Source organism: Galendromus occidentalis, unplaced genomic scaffold (genome assembly GCF_000255335.2).
Source record: "Galendromus occidentalis unplaced genomic scaffold, Mocc_1.1 scf7180000077495, whole genome shotgun sequence".
In the NCBI taxonomy this organism is placed as follows: Eukaryota; Metazoa; Arthropoda; class Arachnida; order Mesostigmata; family Phytoseiidae; genus Galendromus; species Galendromus occidentalis.
This window is the reverse complement of record NW_003805483.1, coordinates 530,004-550,134: the sequence shown is the minus strand read 5'-3', so window position 1 is coordinate 550,134 and position 20,131 is coordinate 530,004. Positions and strand designations below refer to the sequence as shown.

At 51.9% G+C, this 20,131-nt stretch overlaps 1 protein-coding gene across 1 annotated transcript in view; it reads right to left on the bottom strand.

The window, feature by feature from the left end:
* Positions 1-2,669: 2,669 nt before the first annotated feature.
* LOC100907618 (NHS actin remodeling regulator GUK-holder) overlaps positions 2,670-20,131 on the bottom strand; it is a 67,971-nt gene continuing 50,509 nt past the window's right edge. Inside the window, exons 2-11 of the mRNA XM_029112339.1 lie at positions 14,383-14,603; positions 9,143-9,385; positions 7,915-8,126; positions 7,489-7,748; positions 6,714-6,915; positions 6,058-6,253; positions 5,741-5,946; positions 4,160-5,263; positions 3,843-4,039; positions 2,670-3,632 (exon numbers count right to left, since the gene is read on the bottom strand). Of these exons, the coding sequence (XP_028968172.1) occupies positions 2,704-3,632; positions 3,843-4,039; positions 4,160-5,263; positions 5,741-5,946; positions 6,058-6,253; positions 6,714-6,915; positions 7,489-7,748; positions 7,915-8,126; positions 9,143-9,385; positions 14,383-14,603 (3,770 nt within the window). The 3' untranslated portion in view covers positions 2,670-2,703. The remainder of the gene's footprint in view (positions 3,633-3,842; positions 4,040-4,159; positions 5,264-5,740; positions 5,947-6,057; positions 6,254-6,713; positions 6,916-7,488; positions 7,749-7,914; positions 8,127-9,142; positions 9,386-14,382; positions 14,604-20,131) is intronic.

Sequence of the window (20,131 nt, the reverse complement as noted above, 5' to 3'; positions counted from 1 at the left end):
TGCACACAACTCGAGCGGTTGCCTGGTCTCTGTTGCCTTTCTACCGGAACTCACTGTGTCGTCCGGAACAGCGGTCGAAGCGTCGACTTCGGCGTCTGGGAAGCGAAAGTGCTTCTCGCGCCGAAGAGCCCGCTCAAGACCCAAGACCCCTCTTCCAGCTCGTGTTGCGTAACTGACATCTGCGAAAAAAAACGAGGGATTCCCCTTAACAATCAGACCTTGGGTGGAAAGAGTGTCACGCCCCCAATATCCAGACGACGTCGGGTACGTATCTGGCATTCCATCTCGATTGAATACTCCGGACTGTCAGCTTAACGATCCCTGAGGGCAAAATATATGTCTCGGCTCCCAAGTGAGCTTCGAGTAGTGTTCAGCCTATTTATTTCAATCTCCAGCTTTCGGTCGCGTTCGCATCGATCTTGGTGAATACATACGAAAGGACGAAATCGCAAATATCGTGAGGGACTACAGATTCCGGTCCTTCAGCGGATTGCTGCAAATCGCTGGCGGTGATGTTACAGCTCAAGTGCTCATCTATATTTGAAGTGAAATGTCTTTCTTGCAAAAGCGGTTGCGAACAGGCTCCTAAAAAGCAGTGATTCCCCTTGAGAAAGAGGGGGAGCCCCTCAGTACTTCGCCGGACTCGCTCCTTTTCTCCGTGGACAACATCGGATACTTCCGCTGCTCAAGTTGAATGCGGGATAGGGAGTTCATACCTACCCCTTGATGACTACATCCGACGAATCATGCGCTTCTGGAGAAGTCGCGAACGAATGGTCAAGCGTCAGTGCATCAGGAGCAGAATCATGATAAAAGTCAAAGAATCTAGATGGGTAGCTTCATCAGCCCAGGAACTCATCAGCCCAGAAAGCCCAGGAACTTCATCGCGCTTTCCATGAAACTTCTGCCATGCGCGGATGCTTCATGTGTTGCTTTCTTGGCGAGGTCATCAGCTGCGAATGACGAGCTCCTGGAAGATTTGAGACAAACACTCAAAGTGTCGTCGACGGTAGCAATACCAGTGCTCCATGATAAGGCTGACCGTTCGGCTGTGGGAACGAGCGAGCGGACGTCTAGATTCGAAGTTTGTCTATTCCGATCGAGAACTCCCGAAATAGTGGCGGCTGTTGAAGAGGGTTATTTCCTTTCAAACTACAATGCGGAACGTGGCTCTGCTCTGAAGAGGAAGATTGAAGTCCATTGCGTAACCGACAGCGTATGAATGACAAGTGCGATCGCCGTGGTTGAGCCTCGGCTCGAACAAAAAATATTTATTCAAAAATTTTCAGACTTTCTCTCGTCGTCGGTTGTTCTCCGCTTAAGCTTCGACATTCTCTCGGTCGTTGACACTCATAATCAATCCACTTTCTGAGCTTGATCGCTGATCATTGCCTCGCCAAGCTGCCAACGACAGTCTCCGTCTAATATACACATTCTATTTCTACATCTCCATCGTATATATTAAACATAATACAGTTTATACAGCAATAACTATCTGTGAATGCCAACCGGGAACCGGACTCACAACTTGATCCATTGTTTCGCTCTGATTTAAATGTGTAGTCGCTGCTATGAGTTCGACGCAAGAATAGCTATCGCCGCAGGATCTAGCGATAAGGTGACCCTTCGATTCGAATCTGCGGTTTTGATGTCCCTAAGGTGTTCTACGATTCCCTTGGCTTTGGGGGCTTCCTTGAATGGTAGGTGGCGGATTCCGGGACGCTCAGGGCTGAATTCGAGCTTCGGTTGTGGAAGCAAAAACCGTCGACTAGTCGTTCTCGTGGTAGGTGATGTCGGAATGCATGCTGTCAACGTGGGAGGATTCGACAAGCTCATCCAAGAGATCTCCTGAATGAACACAGACAATTGGCAGCGCAGTCCCCGACTCGGACTATTAAGACGGGGAGCGGCTCAAGCTCGAGATCATCGAGCTCCAAGTAGAGCGATACGCGCGTACCTTCAGTTCAAGCTGTCGTCTATATTCCAAGGCGACGAATCATTCTGTTGCACAATTAGTCACTGTGGAGCGCTTTTTAGAGCGGCATACTCTCGTGCGTCTAGCCGTATTCGGAGCGAATGTGATTGAACATACTTACATCAGTTTCAACATTGGCAGGACAACAATTTTCACATTTGAATGTGTGGAGTTGAAACTTCGTAATATCCATCACCGAAAACTCGTGCGGAAATAGAGATATGAAGCGTGTCTACGGCTTTCCGGCTAGGGAAAAAAGAACTATTGCTCTGCCTGACAGCTTTTCAGAGATCGTGGACACTCACGCGGTCGTGAATGATCGAGACGGCAGTGAAGTAGGTAGATGACAACATGTGGGAGTGAGCCTAAAGAGTGAGTCGGAGAGTGATTGAGAAGGTTGAGAAAAGGGAAACGTGATCCCATGGGAGGAATCGAAAGATGAGCTCCAAACTCGAGCCCACTCACGTGAGGGTCGAGTTTTGGGTTGGAACTTGGAACTAGAGCATTCCTTGGAGAGATCGCATTTTCTTCATTTCGTGAGGGAATGGCAACCTACTCGGGGCAGGTGATCCCTTCGAATCATGTTCTCAGTGTGGAGTGATTTGGAAGCGATAACTTCACAACAGAATGATTCGCGCGGAACACAGATGGACAGAATCGTACAGCATTTATCCATCGACTCGATCTAATAAGTTCAATTAAAGCAAGGGACGTTCCCGTCGCGCCGATCAAACGATCGAAGGCTTCGCGGGGGAATTATTCCCGCTTTCCCCTTCTTCTTCGATAGGCTCGATGGCTGCGTTGAATTTCAGAGCACCGGGGAGCCTCTTGGTTCCGGACGATACGGAACCCCCTCCACAAACAGCTGGTCCCGAGCTCGGGGGGTTCTGCTTGGCTAGTTTTAACAATTCAGCTGCGGACTTCCGCTCGCCGGCAGGGTTCGTCTGACTCCTTGTGTGAATCAACAATCGCTTGAAGTCCGTCAGCGATGTCGGTTTGCATGGACCCAGACGGTCGCTGGCAAGGGACGCTCTTCTGACGTCATTCTGGCACACGGGAGGATTGTCGCTCTGCACCGACCATGACCTTCTATCTCGTGGGTAATTCGTCTCGGATCGACTACTCGGCGATTCCGACCTCGAGCTCCTGGGGGAGACATCGGTCGAACCGAGCAAGTTGCGATTCATGCTCTTCGCGGGACCATTGGTGTTCGCGGTATTAACGACGTCAGATACACAGTACTCCAGGCTCGATGAGAGCCTTGGAGACTGGCCACCGTAAAGTGGGCGCTGCTCGTATTGTGGCGGCCCAGGTGTTTGGTAGCTTGACGCGTACGGGTTCGTGTACTGAGGCGTTTTTCTCGATTGGGGCTCCGAGACCCGAGATGGAAGACTATTCTGATTCGGTGAATACGATCTGGTCGTATGTTCGTATGGTGTCGCATAGCCAGGAGTGACGTCGGATGACACTGATTGATACTGCTTCGTTGGGACGTAGGTCGCGATCGGGGTGTGCGGACCCGGAAGGAAAGTTGCGTAGACTTTCGAGTCGTCGTACAAACTCGACGGACGCGACGGTCTATTCGGCGCAACAGGCAGTTCCGGCTGCGGTGGAGGCACATAACACGATTCTAGGTTCAGATCCAGATCGACGATTCCTGTAATTGGGAATTTCGCGCCGTCAGAAAATAATACCGGTCGGGATCGACTCTGAGTGGGTGCGTAGCGACCGTACGGACACTGCGATCGCCGTGCCTCGCGTATGAAAAGAGACTGGTTCTATAACCCAATGCGAATGCGAAATATTTTCGTGCGATATGACACTTATGGACTTTTCGAATCGAATAGAAAAAAAATGCAGAACAAACCTGATCGGGATCTCGGATTATGAACCGTCTGAATGGGACTGAGTGCGACGGGGTGATGTATACCGGGAGTGGTTTGCGGGGCGTGAGTTGTGCCAATGGGCGAAAAATGATTCATTGGTGTTCCCCTACCCTCGCCGACAGACCGTTCGGATCCTGACGACGGGGGTCGAGCAACGCAAATTTCTACGCTTTTACATCTGTGGAGAGAACACAAGAAGCCTTCGTCATTTGGAGATTCAGGTGATCCGAGATAATCTCGAGACTATGAATTCCATCATCCCAGGAGAACGAGGATCGAAATCGTGAATAGACACCGCACCCACCTTTGGAATCTTTCCAAATCTTGAATCGCAGGAATCGCGTAGCTGCTGGTCGGTTCCGTGTCGGAGCGCACCATCATCCGGGCAAACGTAGACATATGGTTCGACTTTGTCGGAGAGAGGTCCTCAATGACGTCCGCCAGTTTGAATGAACGGGGAATCGTCGAAGACGAGGATCTCAGAATCTCGGGCAGGCGTGAGCTCCTGCCTAATGAGAGGGTTGAATACTTTGGTTGAATGGAGTTATCTTCGAGGGATTTGGCCGGACTTTGAGCCACCGAAGGCTCTCGGATCGAGCCTTCGTCCAGGATCGAGGAATGGTAGCTAAGGAGAGGGGGCGGCGGAGGAATGCCCAGGGGACTGTTGTCGACTGGGCTCTCCGACAAACTCTTGGTCTCTGTCTCCGGGGATGATTGCGAAAGAATTTCCGAGTTCCGGGAGAGAATTCCTCTTGTCGGAGAAACGACACATGGCGACATTCTCCGACGAAGGGGAACTCCGTTCGACGCCAGATCGAGCGGGAGCGACATCGAGCCATCGGTCATCCACTCTCTGTCCGTGTAGTTCCTGGCGAGCAGAGTACTCGGCCGATACAATCTTTGGTATGTCTTGTTAGCATTGTTCATGTGCTCGTGCTGCTGGGCAACTTCAGTATCCAAGTGGAGGATTTGAGCCTGACCGATGTGCAGATCCGGCGGCAAACTCGAGAAGTCGGCTTCCTCGAAACGTTTCTCGTTGGCGTTTTCGTCGATCGAGAAAGACCTCAACCTGGTCGGGTGCATGACCACCGGTTGGAAGGCGTTCTTGATCTGAAACACGCGATGTTCTTCCGAATGGCTGATCGGGGACAAAGACGAAACTTGACTCGGGTCGGAGAGTTCTTTCTCCGTCAGGGGGCTTTTGGTGTCGTCGCTGCTCTCACTGGTTTCCGACGAGCTGACCACGCATATCGACGGATAACGGTATTTGTTGATGGCGGTTTTAACGACGAAACCTTCGGTGTCAACCGATGTGCTCAGAGAGTTCCTGCGTCGATTTTCCAGAGCCGTCGTCAACGAAACGCTCGACGTTCTCGGCGGTGGAGCGGGCTTCGGTTTCGACCTGAGGGGAAAATGGGACAATAAGGGTTTTTCGTTCGAACGTAGGAAAGCGCCAGAAATCACGACGGAACGGTTTCTGACTGAATGGAATGACTAGACCAGTGTTTCCCAAGAGTTTTCCCCAATGACCCACATCTGGACTCGACAAAGACCCCATGGCCCACGACAAAACCCAGCACCTTTGAAAAAGAGCATGTGTTCGGAAACACTCTTTAATGGCGACGAATATTAAGGAGTGAAATATATTTTCCTGACTAGCGAGGAGACTTCGTCAACCTCCTCACCCACAATTTTTATTAGAATGATCAGGAGCTAATTTAATGGGAGAAGTGCGCTACTTGCTCCGCGCAGAGTCCGGAAGTCCCGTGACCCACTTGGGAAATCGCCGTGACCCACTTGTGGGTCACTTGCCCATACTTGGGAAACACTGGACTAGACAGACGTCTTCCGATAGACGTCACGCTGCGTTGAAACTCACTTCGTCGGAGTACTCTGAGCGAGCACTTCCTTCTGCATCCGGGCTCTCGTCAGAGTCAACGTTTTGAGGTCGTGGAGGTCGTCGTCGTCCAGGATAGTCTGTGCGTCGCACGCCGACAGGATACTGTTTACACTTGCAGTGTCAATAGAACCCTGAGAGGCGCGACGGGCCAACTGCGCTCCTGGACCAGGCAACGGTTCCGGTTCCTGCACGAGATCGTCGTAGGAATAAAATCCGGACAGTCCGGAAGAATCGACACTCACAAGAAAATCCCTCTTCATCCCGTCTATATATCGGCTTCTCAATGAAAGACTGACCTCGACGAGTTCTTCTGGAATCTGATGAGGGATGCCAGAGTCTGTGTGCATCGATGTATAGTAGCCATCCGTATCGATCGAATACGTTGACGACTCTCCGTCGTCGGAGCAAGTGGATATCTTGCGTAGGTGGGGCGGACGATGAGCTGATTTGAGCGCTTTCACTCGCGGTGGCGACAGCATTCTTTGGGGCATCCTGTTTGGAATAATCGTGAGAGCTCAGAACGGAATCAGAAACAAGCCACACGACGCTCCGGGATATCTCCGATCAGTGACGATGGGGTTCGCACTAATCACATGTCGAGGTTTAGATTAGAGCCGAGAGAGAATCTCCGGGCAATGAGCGTTGACTCATCAGAGCCGGTCTAGCAGAGGAATCCTCGAACTCCCTTATCTGTGGCTCTCTTGGTTGGCTCAATGTTTATATGCGGGAGACGGACGCACATGCCATCAAACGACTGCACCTATCGGTGCGCGAGCGACTGCGAGACTCAGAAAAACTCGGCGTGCTGGGCGGCTTCCCCGAGGGACACGCTCGGATTTTTTCCGCCCGAAAAGGTTTGATTGTCTCGAACCCAACAATAATAGAAAACGCCACGTTTTGATACTCTAGGACCATGACCTCTCGTGCAGCCCCTTTTGGAGAGTTTACTCACCGATCCGTAGTTTGTGTTACATCCGAAAGCGCCGAGTCTTTCTCGAGTGACGTTTCAGAAGTAGATTTTTTCACAGTGGAACCACTCCGATCGTGGGATGAAACATCTTGAACTGTTTGCGGAGAAACATCTCTATCACAGTCTGAAGCTCTCGTGGACGCACCAGACGATGTGCCAGACCAGTTCCCGCTGGAGGATTGTCCTGGAAGTCGAGGGTTCATCTTGATGATTATCCGAAAATTCGTCCGACATGCGACAGAATCCGCTCCTGCGGCATTGCTCTTCGCGAACGAGAGGAGCGGCTGATGGTGATTATTGGATTGAGCGGGTTCGCCTAGGCATGATGATTCAAGTCGCCCCAGCAGAACCATTCGGTTCCCATCATCGATCGTCGTTGACGGCTCTTCCCCCGGCGGAATCCCGGCAATGCCGATTGCTTGACACGAGTGCTCTCTGGAGCTTGAATGTCTGCTGACATCGACGTCGAGATTTGAATAATAAAACTAACGAGATGGCCATTCTCATTTCGGGAAAGCTGTCGGCTCGCATAGTATACAACCATCGCTCGCTCGGGAAACTTCGACGGAGACCATATCGAATGAGACTGACTATGTATTGATCAGCGAGAGACCAATTTATTCGCTGACATGGTGCCTCCTCGGTGGCCCGGTCGGCGATGTCAAACATTGGAATACAAACCAGAACGACGAACAGCCCACGAACATCCGACACATGCTGAGGAAGCAGCTCGAGAACAAGCAACGACCAAGCTTACCCTGCTCGTTGGGTCTGCTGGATGACTCTCGTAGCTTCACGGCTACGTTGATGGCCTGTGAATTCGATGATATTGGCAGTTTCGCGCTTTTCTCCTTGTCTTCTTTGCGTTCTTTGGAACTCTCCCGCCGACGTCCCATCTGCTTAAGCTTCTCGTAGAAAGAAATTCGCTTCTCGTTCTTCAATGTTGTGGGTATATCTTGAGACGATCCGGACGATTCCACGGTACCGCTCACGGATCCCGCAGACAGTCGGTCGGATCTGTTGGGAACGATCAGAATTCGCAAACCTTAGATTCGCATCCAGTGTCTCTCCAATATTTGCGAGAAGAGACTGACAGGGACAGCTACCGCCCCTCAAAATCAAGGTCATAAATGGAACTCGGTACGAGCGCACCACACGAGTTCGAAAAGAGAATATCGCTCACCGTCTCTTGGTTCTTTCTTTTATTTGGCTGTTGTTGATATTATTGTTGTTGTTAGCGTTGTCCGTCTGAACAGAAGAATGGCTGAGCTTCAGGTTTCCAGCGCTTACGGTTTCCCTCCGGAGAGTTCCACCCTGCGAACACGAGTCACAGACCGTGTTGGACCTCTTGACTTTCTTATTCTTCCGGTTTTTCGTTCGGATGAAAAAGTCCACCTGAAAGTACAGCTCTCGGTATAGATCCTATTTGAACGGCAGAAGTCAAGAATGCATTTCGACTGACTGAGTTTCTTCAAGATTCGTCGGGAAACGAGGGCAGCTCGACCTCGACGCCGTGGATTCCCCACGCGTAGACTTAGTGGATTTTCTCCGACTCTATAGTACCGGCTTGAACAAGCGTGTGATCAGAAGGCCAGTAATCCACCAAGAATTACGGAGCATTAACTATACGAGTCAGGAGAACACACCGCAACATCGTATGATTAGTGGCTAAAGGAATCAGCCGGAATAAGCGGGAAAATGGCAGCCATTCGATCTGGAACCCGAAGTAGGTGTCTGGCTGAGCTCTGATTCCGTGAAGTCACTACAGAAGACCCTTGATGTAAGCTCTCCGCGGGAGTCCCGAGAGGAGCCTTCCTGGCGGTTCCCGTCATGAATGCAATTCAAAACCTTCGAGCTCGTCTATAGGAGGGGGGCTCGATATTATGGAAACTGGAATTCGTCCGAGTCTAGACCAATCCCGAACGAGGAACCAACGGAAATGTTCGGCATCATGACCCCATCCAGAGACTGAGGAATCCGATCCCGGAATTTTCGATTTCAGGCATCCCCGTATCGCTGCATTCCGTCGGCCCGATCGGAGGAGTCACAATATTTACCCGACGTCCACTTCAATGCAACCAGCCGTTTGTGAACTAATATTGACAGACCGAAAGTTTCGGCAACACGCCGGGACCTCTTCTGTGAAACTGTTACACGAGTTCCTCGGAACATTCAGCTCATTGTGCTCCCGGGCCTCGAGATCAGATTCCTACGGCACTCCCTCCTCGCTCCCGCAGGGAAAGATTTAGCGTCCCCAGATCTTTGTGATACTGTGACGACCGGTCAAATATCCGTGGCCGCTCGTACACATAATGGCAGGATAATGAATTCGTACGCTGTACCTCATATAAATCGGAGTAGGCTACGCCCTCCGGAGGCTTTTCGGAAGATTCCGAATTTATGTGACTCACATGTATTAGAGACTTCCTCATGGAGGCCATTCGTGAAAAGGATTTGCCCGAGGTGTCTATGCTAATGATGGCTGGTGGAAACTCTTTGGTGAGCTCCTGCAGCTGTTCCTCGGGCGTCGGTAGAAGTATCAGAGGGGGCTCATCGTCTTCGATGATCGTCGTCGCTCCCTCGACCTCATCATTTCCTTCAGGTCGCGCGGGGGCCGAACGCGATCTCTGGTGCGCGGGTGTGAGGATGGTGGGCTGCAAAGGAATTTAAATTTCTTTAGCTTGCACGATCAAAACTACAGCTACGTGAAGCTTGTCCCTTGATTAGCGTAGAGTACCTACAGTTGAAAACGGTCTCTGCCGTGGTAGGAATGCGAACGGCCTCGATCTAATCTTTTCCTAATAAGAGAAGCACGCTACGTCGCCGACCGCTTGCTTACGATGTCGAGCGTTTCCTAGAGGAGAACTACATCGACGTTCCGTAATTTGAGTGACTTATGGCTCGTTCGTCCGAATGCCCTCCATAGGATTTTTTCGAAATGAATTCGAATCATGGTCGGTCCTCGATTTGAAAAGGGGATTGCCTTGGGAGGGGAATCGCCGCTGGGGACGGGAGCGCTCGTCGCAATGACTCGTCCTAGGTCGGGAATTAGGAATCTTCTTACGGGTTTTACTCGACTGCTCGCCATCGATATCTTCGTTTGGGAACTAATATCTTGTAATAATCGTTCTGTGTCCTCCACGCGCTGGCAATCTCGACTAGGGAGTCGAGCTCGTCATTCTGCGACAGCCTCCGTGGACGACTTCGATGGGAGCGCGATTTATTCGAGAACTTGGCCGGTTGACAAGTCCGGTCTTTTCCGTAGACGATGCATTCTTTTTCGACGTTCACGTACTATTTCGCTCCGTTAAATTTTCGGGGAGAAGAGACGAGCAAGCGAGCCAACAATCAAACTCCCACTCGAGAATAATTCGGTGCTTGACGGATTCTCAGGCGTAGATGTGATCAGCTCCTGGGAGCAGTGGAGCGAGGGGAGAAACTGTCGAAAAAGGTCGAACTTTGACGAGACGTACCGGTGTCACGGCATAGTATCTCCATTCGGAACACTGGTCCGTACTTCCTCCATGTAGCACCATCCTGAACAAGCCGCAACCTCCAGTGGGTCGGTCATGCACTGGGCAGCGACTTCCAAGATATTTGGAAGAGTCGTCGGTTCGTGTTCTGCTTGAAACTCGATCCAAGAGCGGCTAGCGCGCCGACTGGCAGCCTGGCTCACAGAGTGGCTCACTGGTTGGATGGCAGAGGAAAGGGGCCATGCGACAACATCAACATCAAGAGGGTATTCGTCGCCGACTCTCAGCGGAATCGAGCGGCTATACTAGACCATACCGCAGTAGTAAGTGAGGAGAAGAAGAAGAAGAAAACTGTTCAGGGTGGAGCAGCAGCAGCAGCCGTAGCACGTGAGGCGCCCTCTATTGACGAAGCAATAAACTCGATCGTCCAATCAAAAACCTATCCGCTCATGGCATGCAGGGGGTCGTCTCGGTACAACCGCGAAATTCATCATCGACGTCGACAGCGTTCCGTTTGGTTTCATCATACACCTGGTCGGAGACCTTAGGTCGCCCCATGGGAACACTGACTCGGGCTCTCCGAAAGGCGATGCATGTAGAGAACTTTCGATGACGTTCTCGGCTCGTAATCTCTCTAACGAAGTCTGGGATGACTAATGAAACCATTCCTGACGCTGACGAGTACTTTGGAGTCTCAACTTTCGGAGAAGTCAGTCTTCGAGAGTTTATTTGCCATCGGACGCTCAATTGATTATTCAATTCAAACGACTCATTCCATCGGGAAGTTTTCCGACCGGCGTTATATCGTCGATATTCGTTTTCCGCTGCACTCTGCGCATGGAATCCGAGACAGAATATTTTCTTCTGGATAATAATTGTCCGGATTCGCCAACGACGAGGATACTTCCGACGGGACGGCGTCAGCCGCTACAAATCACGTACTCATCGCCGACATCCGAATTTTATACAGCGCGAGTGTTTACGGACAATTTTTCTCATTCAGAAACAAGCCCGTACAAACCGAAATGGTGAGGAGAGAAAATGAGCCTGCAGGAGCGTCCCGTGAAATCTGGAAATAGCGGGCTCTTCTCCGAAATGATGATAAAGTCGGGGAACAAACAAACAACGACAGAACCGCTTGAATTTCACGCGCAGCTTGTTTGAAACTTGTTGACGGAAGACGCTCGTGGACATGGTTAGCGCATGGGGCAAACATCATTATTTCCAATGACCTTAAATCTCACACCCGGTGCGCGAACGAACAAGAGAAAGCCTTTCAGCAGCTTTGAGTCGAATGAACGGGTAATGATCCCCGCCCGTCGTTTTTCGGCAAATTATCACATACACTCCCAGAGCCAAGAGCGACCTAACGATGGCGTCTCGTTGTTGAGAGAAGCTCAAGGCGTTAAGCGTCTTGGCGCCTTGCTGATCTTGTTTTATTGAGAAGCAGCGAACTATCGGCGTGGCGATCTCGGAAATTACTCTTGCGTTCATTTTCGGAGTCAAGTTTGGCCCGGCTCGAGGTTTCCTCAACCTACGACCTCTTGCAAGCAGCGGGCAAAAAACCGGATAACTCTCGTTCAATGAGTTCTTCAGCGAACTCGGTCCTCGCTTCCAGGAAAATTTCCTCATCGATGTCCCGCGACGCAGACATTGGGATTCGAATGGCGCGCGTGTACGATTTCACCGAAAGGAAGATGCTCATACAGGAAGGCATCCTCTTTTCCTGGTTGCTCCTAGGCGCTTCTCTCCTTCTGCCGGAACGTCCGTCCTCTAGAATTTCGAATTCTAAAAAGCGAGTCCCTCCAGTTTTCCGTCGTCATCGAATCGGATATGCCATCACTCGTTGCCATCGACGACTCGAGCTTATCTATTATTTGATGCATGAATAATAATCTAACTACCGCTACGGGAGACATTCCAGACAGTGGTTGGAGTTTTTTATGCTCAGCCTGTCTTGCCGTGGGGCTCGCAATGTCATATTCAAATTGACGCGGAGGCCGCCCCCACACTCCCGTGAAGCACAACACCGACGCTCGATATGAAAATCGTATTAACCTTACTTAGTCGTCCTTTTTATGCTTCCGAGCTACCCTCACGGTGAGCTTCCGATGCATATCGAATGTCCACGTACACGTACCGACGAGAAACTCAAATGCCTTCGTCTAAGTCAGGGTGAGCCCGCCGTGCCGGAAGACCTCGAACTTCGGAACTCATCAACCGTCTACGCCAGTCGATTGTCAAGCCTCCGTGAGAGGAAGAAAAACGAAAACTAACCTTCCAGAGTTCAAGGCTCCGTGAACCGATCGACCGAACGGAAAATCTAGCCGAAGAGCCGGTCGCGCGGGCAAACAAGCGAACGCACTTCTGTTTCTGCACCAGAAACGTAGATTCAGCGTGATAGATGCCGTTATCAATAAACGGAAGTAGTCAGTTCTCTTCTCTTCCGATTTATCTGCATGAAATGCACTTGTTGTCGGCGCCGCCGTCTCAGCGAGCGATCGCATCGATTCATAGAGTGCCATCATTGGACACGAACGCAAGTACCTGTCGGACAAGTTCGTCACCACGCAATTCTTTTCCATGCTCCCACGGACACGCGGCAGAGGATTCGTCCTTTAATGATTTTCCAAATCTGATCGTCGTGGAGTTTGAGTCAAAGAGAAATTCTGTCAAATTTCCTCGGAAGTCTGAGGGAACAGACTTTATTGAAGAAAAAACAACAGACCGCGCACTCACGCGGTATATGCAGTCGACTGGGACATTTCAAAGATGAGACTCGATACGTAGAGTATCTCCAGATCTCGGAAGTTCCACACGGGACCCCGGCCGTCGAAATCGAAAGGGGAGGTCCAACAACACTCAGCACAGTCGTCGCTCAAGAGTTCTGCTCACTCGACTGGGTTACGACAACAACACGCTCACGTAGAATGAACAATCTGAATGGACGAGTGGTCGGCCGCTCCATGCTCACGTGACGAAGTCTTCGGCAGATACAAAAGAGTCCGTAGAGGTCTGACATTTGCACGACAAATCGAGCTGAACAATAACTTCAGGAGAATCCTCCGCAGCGAAACTGGGGCGCGAATCCGTTCAGCATGCGACGAGCACTCGCAAACTGGTTCTGAAGATTTCACTCGCTTCGAGATTATCGAGAACCCAGAAGAAGAGCATCACAAAAATGATGATGACCGCCATTTCATGTACTCCGGACCGGCTGATTTCCGGGTCATGTGGCAGATTTGAGTTGTCGTAAAGTTCCACACGATTTTCTGTATCGCATCCACCCGGAGGAAGCACAAAAGAGCACGATAGAGGAAAGAAACTCTCCGACACGGTTGACGTCGGAAGCGCGCGCAATGGATACCCGGCTCAGACTGACGTGAAGCAGCTTCTGGCGCTTCTTGCGGTTCTTCTGGCGGAGCCGCTCGTCCTTCGGTTGCATAACACGAGAGAGAAGGCAGCGACGGCGGAGCTCGACGGACATCTCACTTTCGGGCGACGACAACAACGACGAGCCGTACGCAGACATAGTATCGCATCGACTGTACTCGCCTCCCCTTCTCTCGACATCCGGTTGAGCTTCTCGCTGCGAATCAACTCGTGCCAAACGACGTCACGACGCGGCGAGAGAATACGCCGCATCCGAAAGTGACGACTTCGCAACGATTAGTCGATCGCTGATCTGGACTCAGCCGGCGGAATTCTACGCCGGAGAGTGAGACCGGGTGCGCGCGTATTCGGACCCACATACAATCGCGCGCGTTCGCCGGAGAGAACGAAAGGAACTCCTTGCGACGGTATTTTTTTATTCCGGTTCCGGATACGAGGCGTCCGCGTGAGAGCGTATCCGACAACGTGACATACACTCCGCCAGCCGGCGTCGGATTTCAGGACCACTTCCGACAGCAATAAATCACGTAGAAGCTACCGCAGCAGTGACACCACCCTCGGTTTTTTCTGTTGTGCGAGTATGTGTCTGACCGGGTGGAGAAAGGAAAAAGAGGAGAAGATGTCTTCATACGTGAGAGTTCGACAGCTATTTTGCCGGCTTCTATCGCTTGGGTGCTTGGCCGGGCTCCGTCTCACGCTACAGGACGTCACGCTATTCCCGACGTTCGGATTCCTCCACGGAACAATGTCGTGACGTGGGATGAAACGTCGAAACATGAACTTACCCTCCGAGTTTCTATTTCTAAGAGATCTTGTTTGAGCTTCTTCTGCTCATCGCCCCAGATGACCTCGCACACTTCTTGTCCATCGCCCTTGACCGCAGCTTTTGTGTAGAGACGCTTGATGCATTCCGGGCGAGATTCTCTGCGGAACAAGTTGAACTCGAACGGTTGCGGGCTCCGGAAGTGGGTCTTCTGTTGGCTGAACCAGGTGAGATCGGACAGAGCTGCAATAGAAAAGCAAAAACAATGAGTACCCGAATTCTATGCGGCTTTTCAAGGGAACCGGAAATTTTTCAGAGACGGAGGAAGTCCTCGCCGTCCGAGAAGATTACGCCAGGAATTCACTTGGCTTCTCCCCCGTCGCTCGTAATCGCAGCGGATACGGCGCCGGAGCGCCGGAACTTTAGGCAAGCGGCCCATTCAGCCACAACGGTTCCTCTGCCTCCAATCATAGTCCGATGTGTTCCCGGGGCGCTCTTGCTCTCCCTTCCAAACGGCCACCGCCACTGACAGGGAAAGCACGAGGAGGGGGAGCAGCACGAGTACAGGCGGGGAGTTCATCCAGTGCGGAGGGCAAAAAAGTTTACCCCTCCTCAGGGATATCGCGCAGGCGTTTGGCTCTTTTAGAAAGCGGCCGCTCGTCGGGAATACGCCCCACCGCACCCCTCTGGACCGTGCCCTGTTGGCCTCACCAAGTCGCTAGGTCTCAGACGCGCGGAATTCCTCCGAGTACAATGTTGCGACGCGCGAAAAGAGCGAGCTCAAAGAACGAGCATCAGAGCCCTTGCGAACGGAGCCGCCGACTTCAATTCTCAAAGAAATATGCACCATGCATTGAAACACAAGAGCCGCTCGAGGCGCTACCGCCGCCACGAAGAGGGACGGGAACGTCGAGGACTAGGCCAGACCTCAAAGTTGGTAATTTAGTTTCCCACTATATAGTTTCCACATCTCCTGCCCCGGAGAACATGGTCCGGCGGCGCCGCTCCGGTGAACATCAACACGGGAATCTTGAGAATTCATATGAATATCTACCACGAATATTTCGCCGTCAGCACGACCCCTGGAACGAGTTCTTGAAGTAGGATTCCCGCCTTGTTAACTTTCCCCGATGTGGAAATCGGGATTTGAACTTCGACGGATTGGATGACACGGCAACTTCGAGCGACGTCTGACGTATTCGGCTTCGGCGCGAGAATGCGGTCATCTGAGCGCTGGCGACTGGATAACTAGGAGACGAAGTTCTTCCCAACTTCCTCAGCGGTCGAACGGGAGAGCAGACCTCTCCCATGCTTGATCAGACGTTCTGAAGACCCACGTCCCCGCTGTTCAAGCAGAGTGGTTCCCAAATCGTGCGGCTGAAATCGAAGTCGATGGAAGTCGGTGGAGAGTCACTCGAAAGAGGTGATTCCGTGAGCGGGTTTCACCGTCGAATTTGAGGTACGCGTATGAACATAAGCGAAAAAATTCGTAGCAACTCGAATAAAGACGTTCTCAGAATCGGGCCATCTGGTCCCCATTCTGCCCGTTCTCACGACGACGCCGATCGGTCGATCGTTGTCATCAGCGTCTGGTGCGATATGACATTCACTCATCGACGGGATTCTACTAAGGGACTCGTTTGCTCGTTTCTTCCGGTGCCTCGAGATATCCGTTCGTCGACCATGAATCTGGATTTCGGTGGAGAGGAAAAGACCCCGTCTTACGCCGTTCAGGCTCCTCGGTCACGCGGGATCGATAAACTCTCGTCACCAGTTGACAGCTTCAACGGCTGCGAATTGCCCTTATTTCGACTGACCGTCGAGGGCTCCGTATATCGCCACGAATCCCATTCGGGTGCTCGGCCTTAGGAAACTTCGCGCGGAAGGAGTTCACAGCGCATACGTTTCTTGAATACAAGCGTCCCGGAAAACGCATGGAGAAATGTCTGTTCTCGTCATTTATTGTGTATGCACAGATTTCCAAGTCCGAACCGCGCCCTGTTTCCGCTTCAGCACAACAAGAACACGATATATCACACAGAAAGCGAAGGTCGCTTGATAAACCGGCGACATACAGTCAGAAAGATACCGGAGCCCCTCGAGACGTTCATTCAATGAGAGTGACTTATGCCACAGTCACTGGAAGTATCGTCGGTTGCAACAATTGACGAGCGACATTCCCGCGGAGGGGGGGGGAATGGGAAGTCTGTTCGGTATCTAGCCGCGTGCATTCCCGTGCTACTGATCCTAGTGGAGAGTACGCGAGAGAGAATACCTCGAATCCCGGGAAAACTGTTGTCATGAACTGATAGAGATGCCCACATCCGTCTTCAATATTCAGAGCCCGACAGGAAGTTCCTTTGCGGCTCGATGTCGATCCGCCATTTCACGCACGTACATATTCCAATCAGCGCCGACTCCGTCGACCCAAGGTTCTAAAGTCCCCGGATTCACTGAACTCACACCCAACGATGATTGGACTGGCGAACGATTGAGAGCGAAGAGGAAGTCTCCCAATAAATTCCTTCAACTCTATACACTGTATCACGAATGCCACACGGAACTTCGCTGACCGAACATTGTCGTGATAGTAATTAAGATCCCCAGCCATCGGTCTTCTCGCTGGGAAGGGTTCGGCGCGGAAAGGGAAGACTGACCGGCATGAAAATTATGTAACGATGTCCGCAAAGGGACGACTCAAGGCCATCTTGATTTTCTCGGACTCTCAGCGAAGATATTCCGTTTTGTTTCGCTCTTCGGAATATAAACATTCGCGTCGCCCCGCTCAATTCAATTGTTGCAATCAGATGAGGAATTCGACAGATCCCTCATCACAATGCCCCAACGATTTCATTTGCCGTGGATCGTAGTCGTGATCCCGATCCGCTCCGGACCCGGGTATCAGGGAGCGGGTTTCGAAAAACGAAAAAGGCTGGCCTTCAGTCCTTGCGGGCTCCTCCCTAGATTCGAGATTAAAAACTGTCCGAGATTCCAGAATCGCCCGGAGATGTCCCGAGGACATTGGCGTTCAATAAGAGAGCGACGCGCACGTCACGAAGACGTGACTTTTCCCTGCGACGGTCCCGCGACCGATTTGCTCTTCCAGCAGCGCTGATCGCGAGCCACGACTTGAATTGCGTATTCCGTACCAGTCCGAAGGTTCGAACGTCGATTCGGAGGGTTTGCAGCGTGGGCTCCTGCTGAACGGTCTGATGTGCGATGAGTTCTCTGAGGCGAATTCGCGAGAACTGACCACCAAGAGCGCTCGTGTGCACGGAGCCGAGAGCTCAAAGGAACCATCGGGACCATCTGTGCTTCCGTCGGTCTCCGATATTCTTCAGCTGACTGGCCATCTCAGAAAGATCAACTCTGACGTATCGACGCTCCACCGACGTCAAGTTCGGCGGAGGTTAGCGCCTCAAGCGCTTCGAGCAAGGAACGTGACCCCCCTCCTGCCCGATTGGAGCTCTGTCTCCACTCGGCGACGACGCGACGTCAGCGTCATTGCGTGATCCCGCCACGAGGAGGGACGTTGATTCCCGCTTCACAAAGTATGCACTTGGGTTTCCAGAACGGCTGCCAGCGGGATATGCGAATCCCGGCTGCGGAGTTCTTGCCATTCGTTTGTGGGTCGATTGATTCATCTTGATCTTTCATATGCACATGTGATCCATTTCAATTCAAGGGTGAAAGTTATCGCGTACTCAGATCATGACTATCCAAATACTGCTACTTCGTTCATGCTCCGGAACCCGTAGCCTCCGGAGTTCGCGGCGACTTCTGCTTCGGATCGGCAGAAGGACCTCGATGCGACAGCCATCAACTTTTCCATCCGCTGAACCCAACACTCCTCATCGGTAGCCGAGTGTCATCCCTCGATTTCGCTCGCCACAAGCTGTTCCATCTCTCCAAACTAAGCGCGAACTGCGTGAAAAATCGCTCCCATCGGAAATCAATGGTAATGCATAACCTCCGTCGACCTCGACCACCGCGCGCGTCCCAGCCTCCCCTCGTTCCGAATAAAGTTACGGCCGGCAGCGGACGACTTCATGGAGCCCCGTTCGCGCTGCGTCGAGGAAGCGGAAGGCGATTATAAGCGATGAGCTGGAGGATATTTAACAAGGAGAACAAAAGAGAGCAAGCCTGACGGGGCGTCGGCCGACGACGCGGAGAACTCTGCACGCCTGAAGAAACTTAAAAAGACTCCCAGGAGTCTCGCCAAAAAAGATTTGATACGAGCGGTGACCTTCGAAGAAAACAATAAAACGACGAGGGAGTTCTCCTTTTTAAGTGCGTATCTCTAGGTGTTTTCGTTCGCCGGGGCTCGCGAGCGTGGGCAAGACTGCAGCGAAAGTTGTTCCGTCAGCGAAAGTACGATACCATGGGTAGGTGCCTAGTCAGAGGACAGGAGACATCGCAGAGTGAAGCCCACTACGCGAAATAGCTTGGAAAGTATCGTTGTTGTTGCTGTAGGCAGGAGCCGAAAACCCGTCCATAAGACACAAACGCTTGACGGAAGAAGAACTCTGATCAGCCGGCTGCTCGGCACCAGCTGGTCACCCCGCCGTCCTCACAAGAAAGAGGGCCAAGCACTCGTTATTAAGCGAGGTCGAGTCCTTCAACCCGCACACAACATTGTGTGCTTGTGCAGCTCGACAACCCTCTCGTTCGCAGTATGTTCCAAGCCCCGAGATCCGGTTCGAGCTGCCAGAGACAGCAGAGAAATTAGCGTTGGACTATGAAATGCCAGTCGTCCTCTTTTTGTGGAGGGTAACGATTCGTGTCTCGACCCTTCCAGGACCGGGGAGTGTCCTTATTCATGATGTGAAGGACGACGGACGGGCAGGCAGGCAAGATTGCGCGGTCCGAACGGAGCCCTTACTTCCTGCCTAGGTCCATGTCGTCCCGTACCAGATCATTAATATGCACAGCTGATAGATGGGCCCGAACACGGGTCGCCTTGCAAGCTTCCTCTCGTGACTAAGAGAGGAAAACTGTGCCAAGAAGCGGCTCCGGCAACGCCATCCGACGCCGTGCGGTCCGCTAATGGTCGGCGGGCAACTCTCGGACTGGAAATGCTCTGATTTCTACGTGAAACCGAGCAAACAATGGAGCACGTCGACTGCGATATGGGAGAAGGAACGAGTAGAATTCGCAGTCCGCGGTCTCAGCGGGCTGACACTGAACAGCGAACGTCTGCGTCCAGGCAAAGGCAAGGGGTCGCGGTACCCACAATCTCAGTGATGGAATGGGTAGCACGACTCGGAAATTACTGTGTGTTGTCTTGTCGACGGAACCCTTCGACAAGTGGAAAAGCATGTAGCTCCTCACGGTCCGCGAGTCAAAGAGATTAGGGAAAAGCAAAAAAGAACAAAAAAAAACGCGAAAAACAAACAAAAGATCTCCAGGATTCCGCTCACGGTCCGACCCCCGCGAAGTTTCGTTGTTCCTCAGGAGCCACCTGCTCTGCAGCTGTGACGTCGGTAGCTGCTGTTGCTGGCCCTCCTTTAATGATTTGTTTTCTATCCGACAGATCCCCTTTTTCATCCTCCTCCCTTTCTCTTCTTTCCCATAGATCTCGCCTGTCGACAGCGTTCTACTGAGTGAGAGTGTGACTATTTTGGAAACGCCTCGGGAACCGTCGGCCCAAAGGCGTTCTTTACGACCTCATCGGAGCGGTAGAGCCACGCAGGAATGGGCCGTGGAGGTGAAAGAGGAGCAGGCTTCCCGCTTTCGAAGACGCGAAACGTCATTGGCTGATTTCTCAGAGC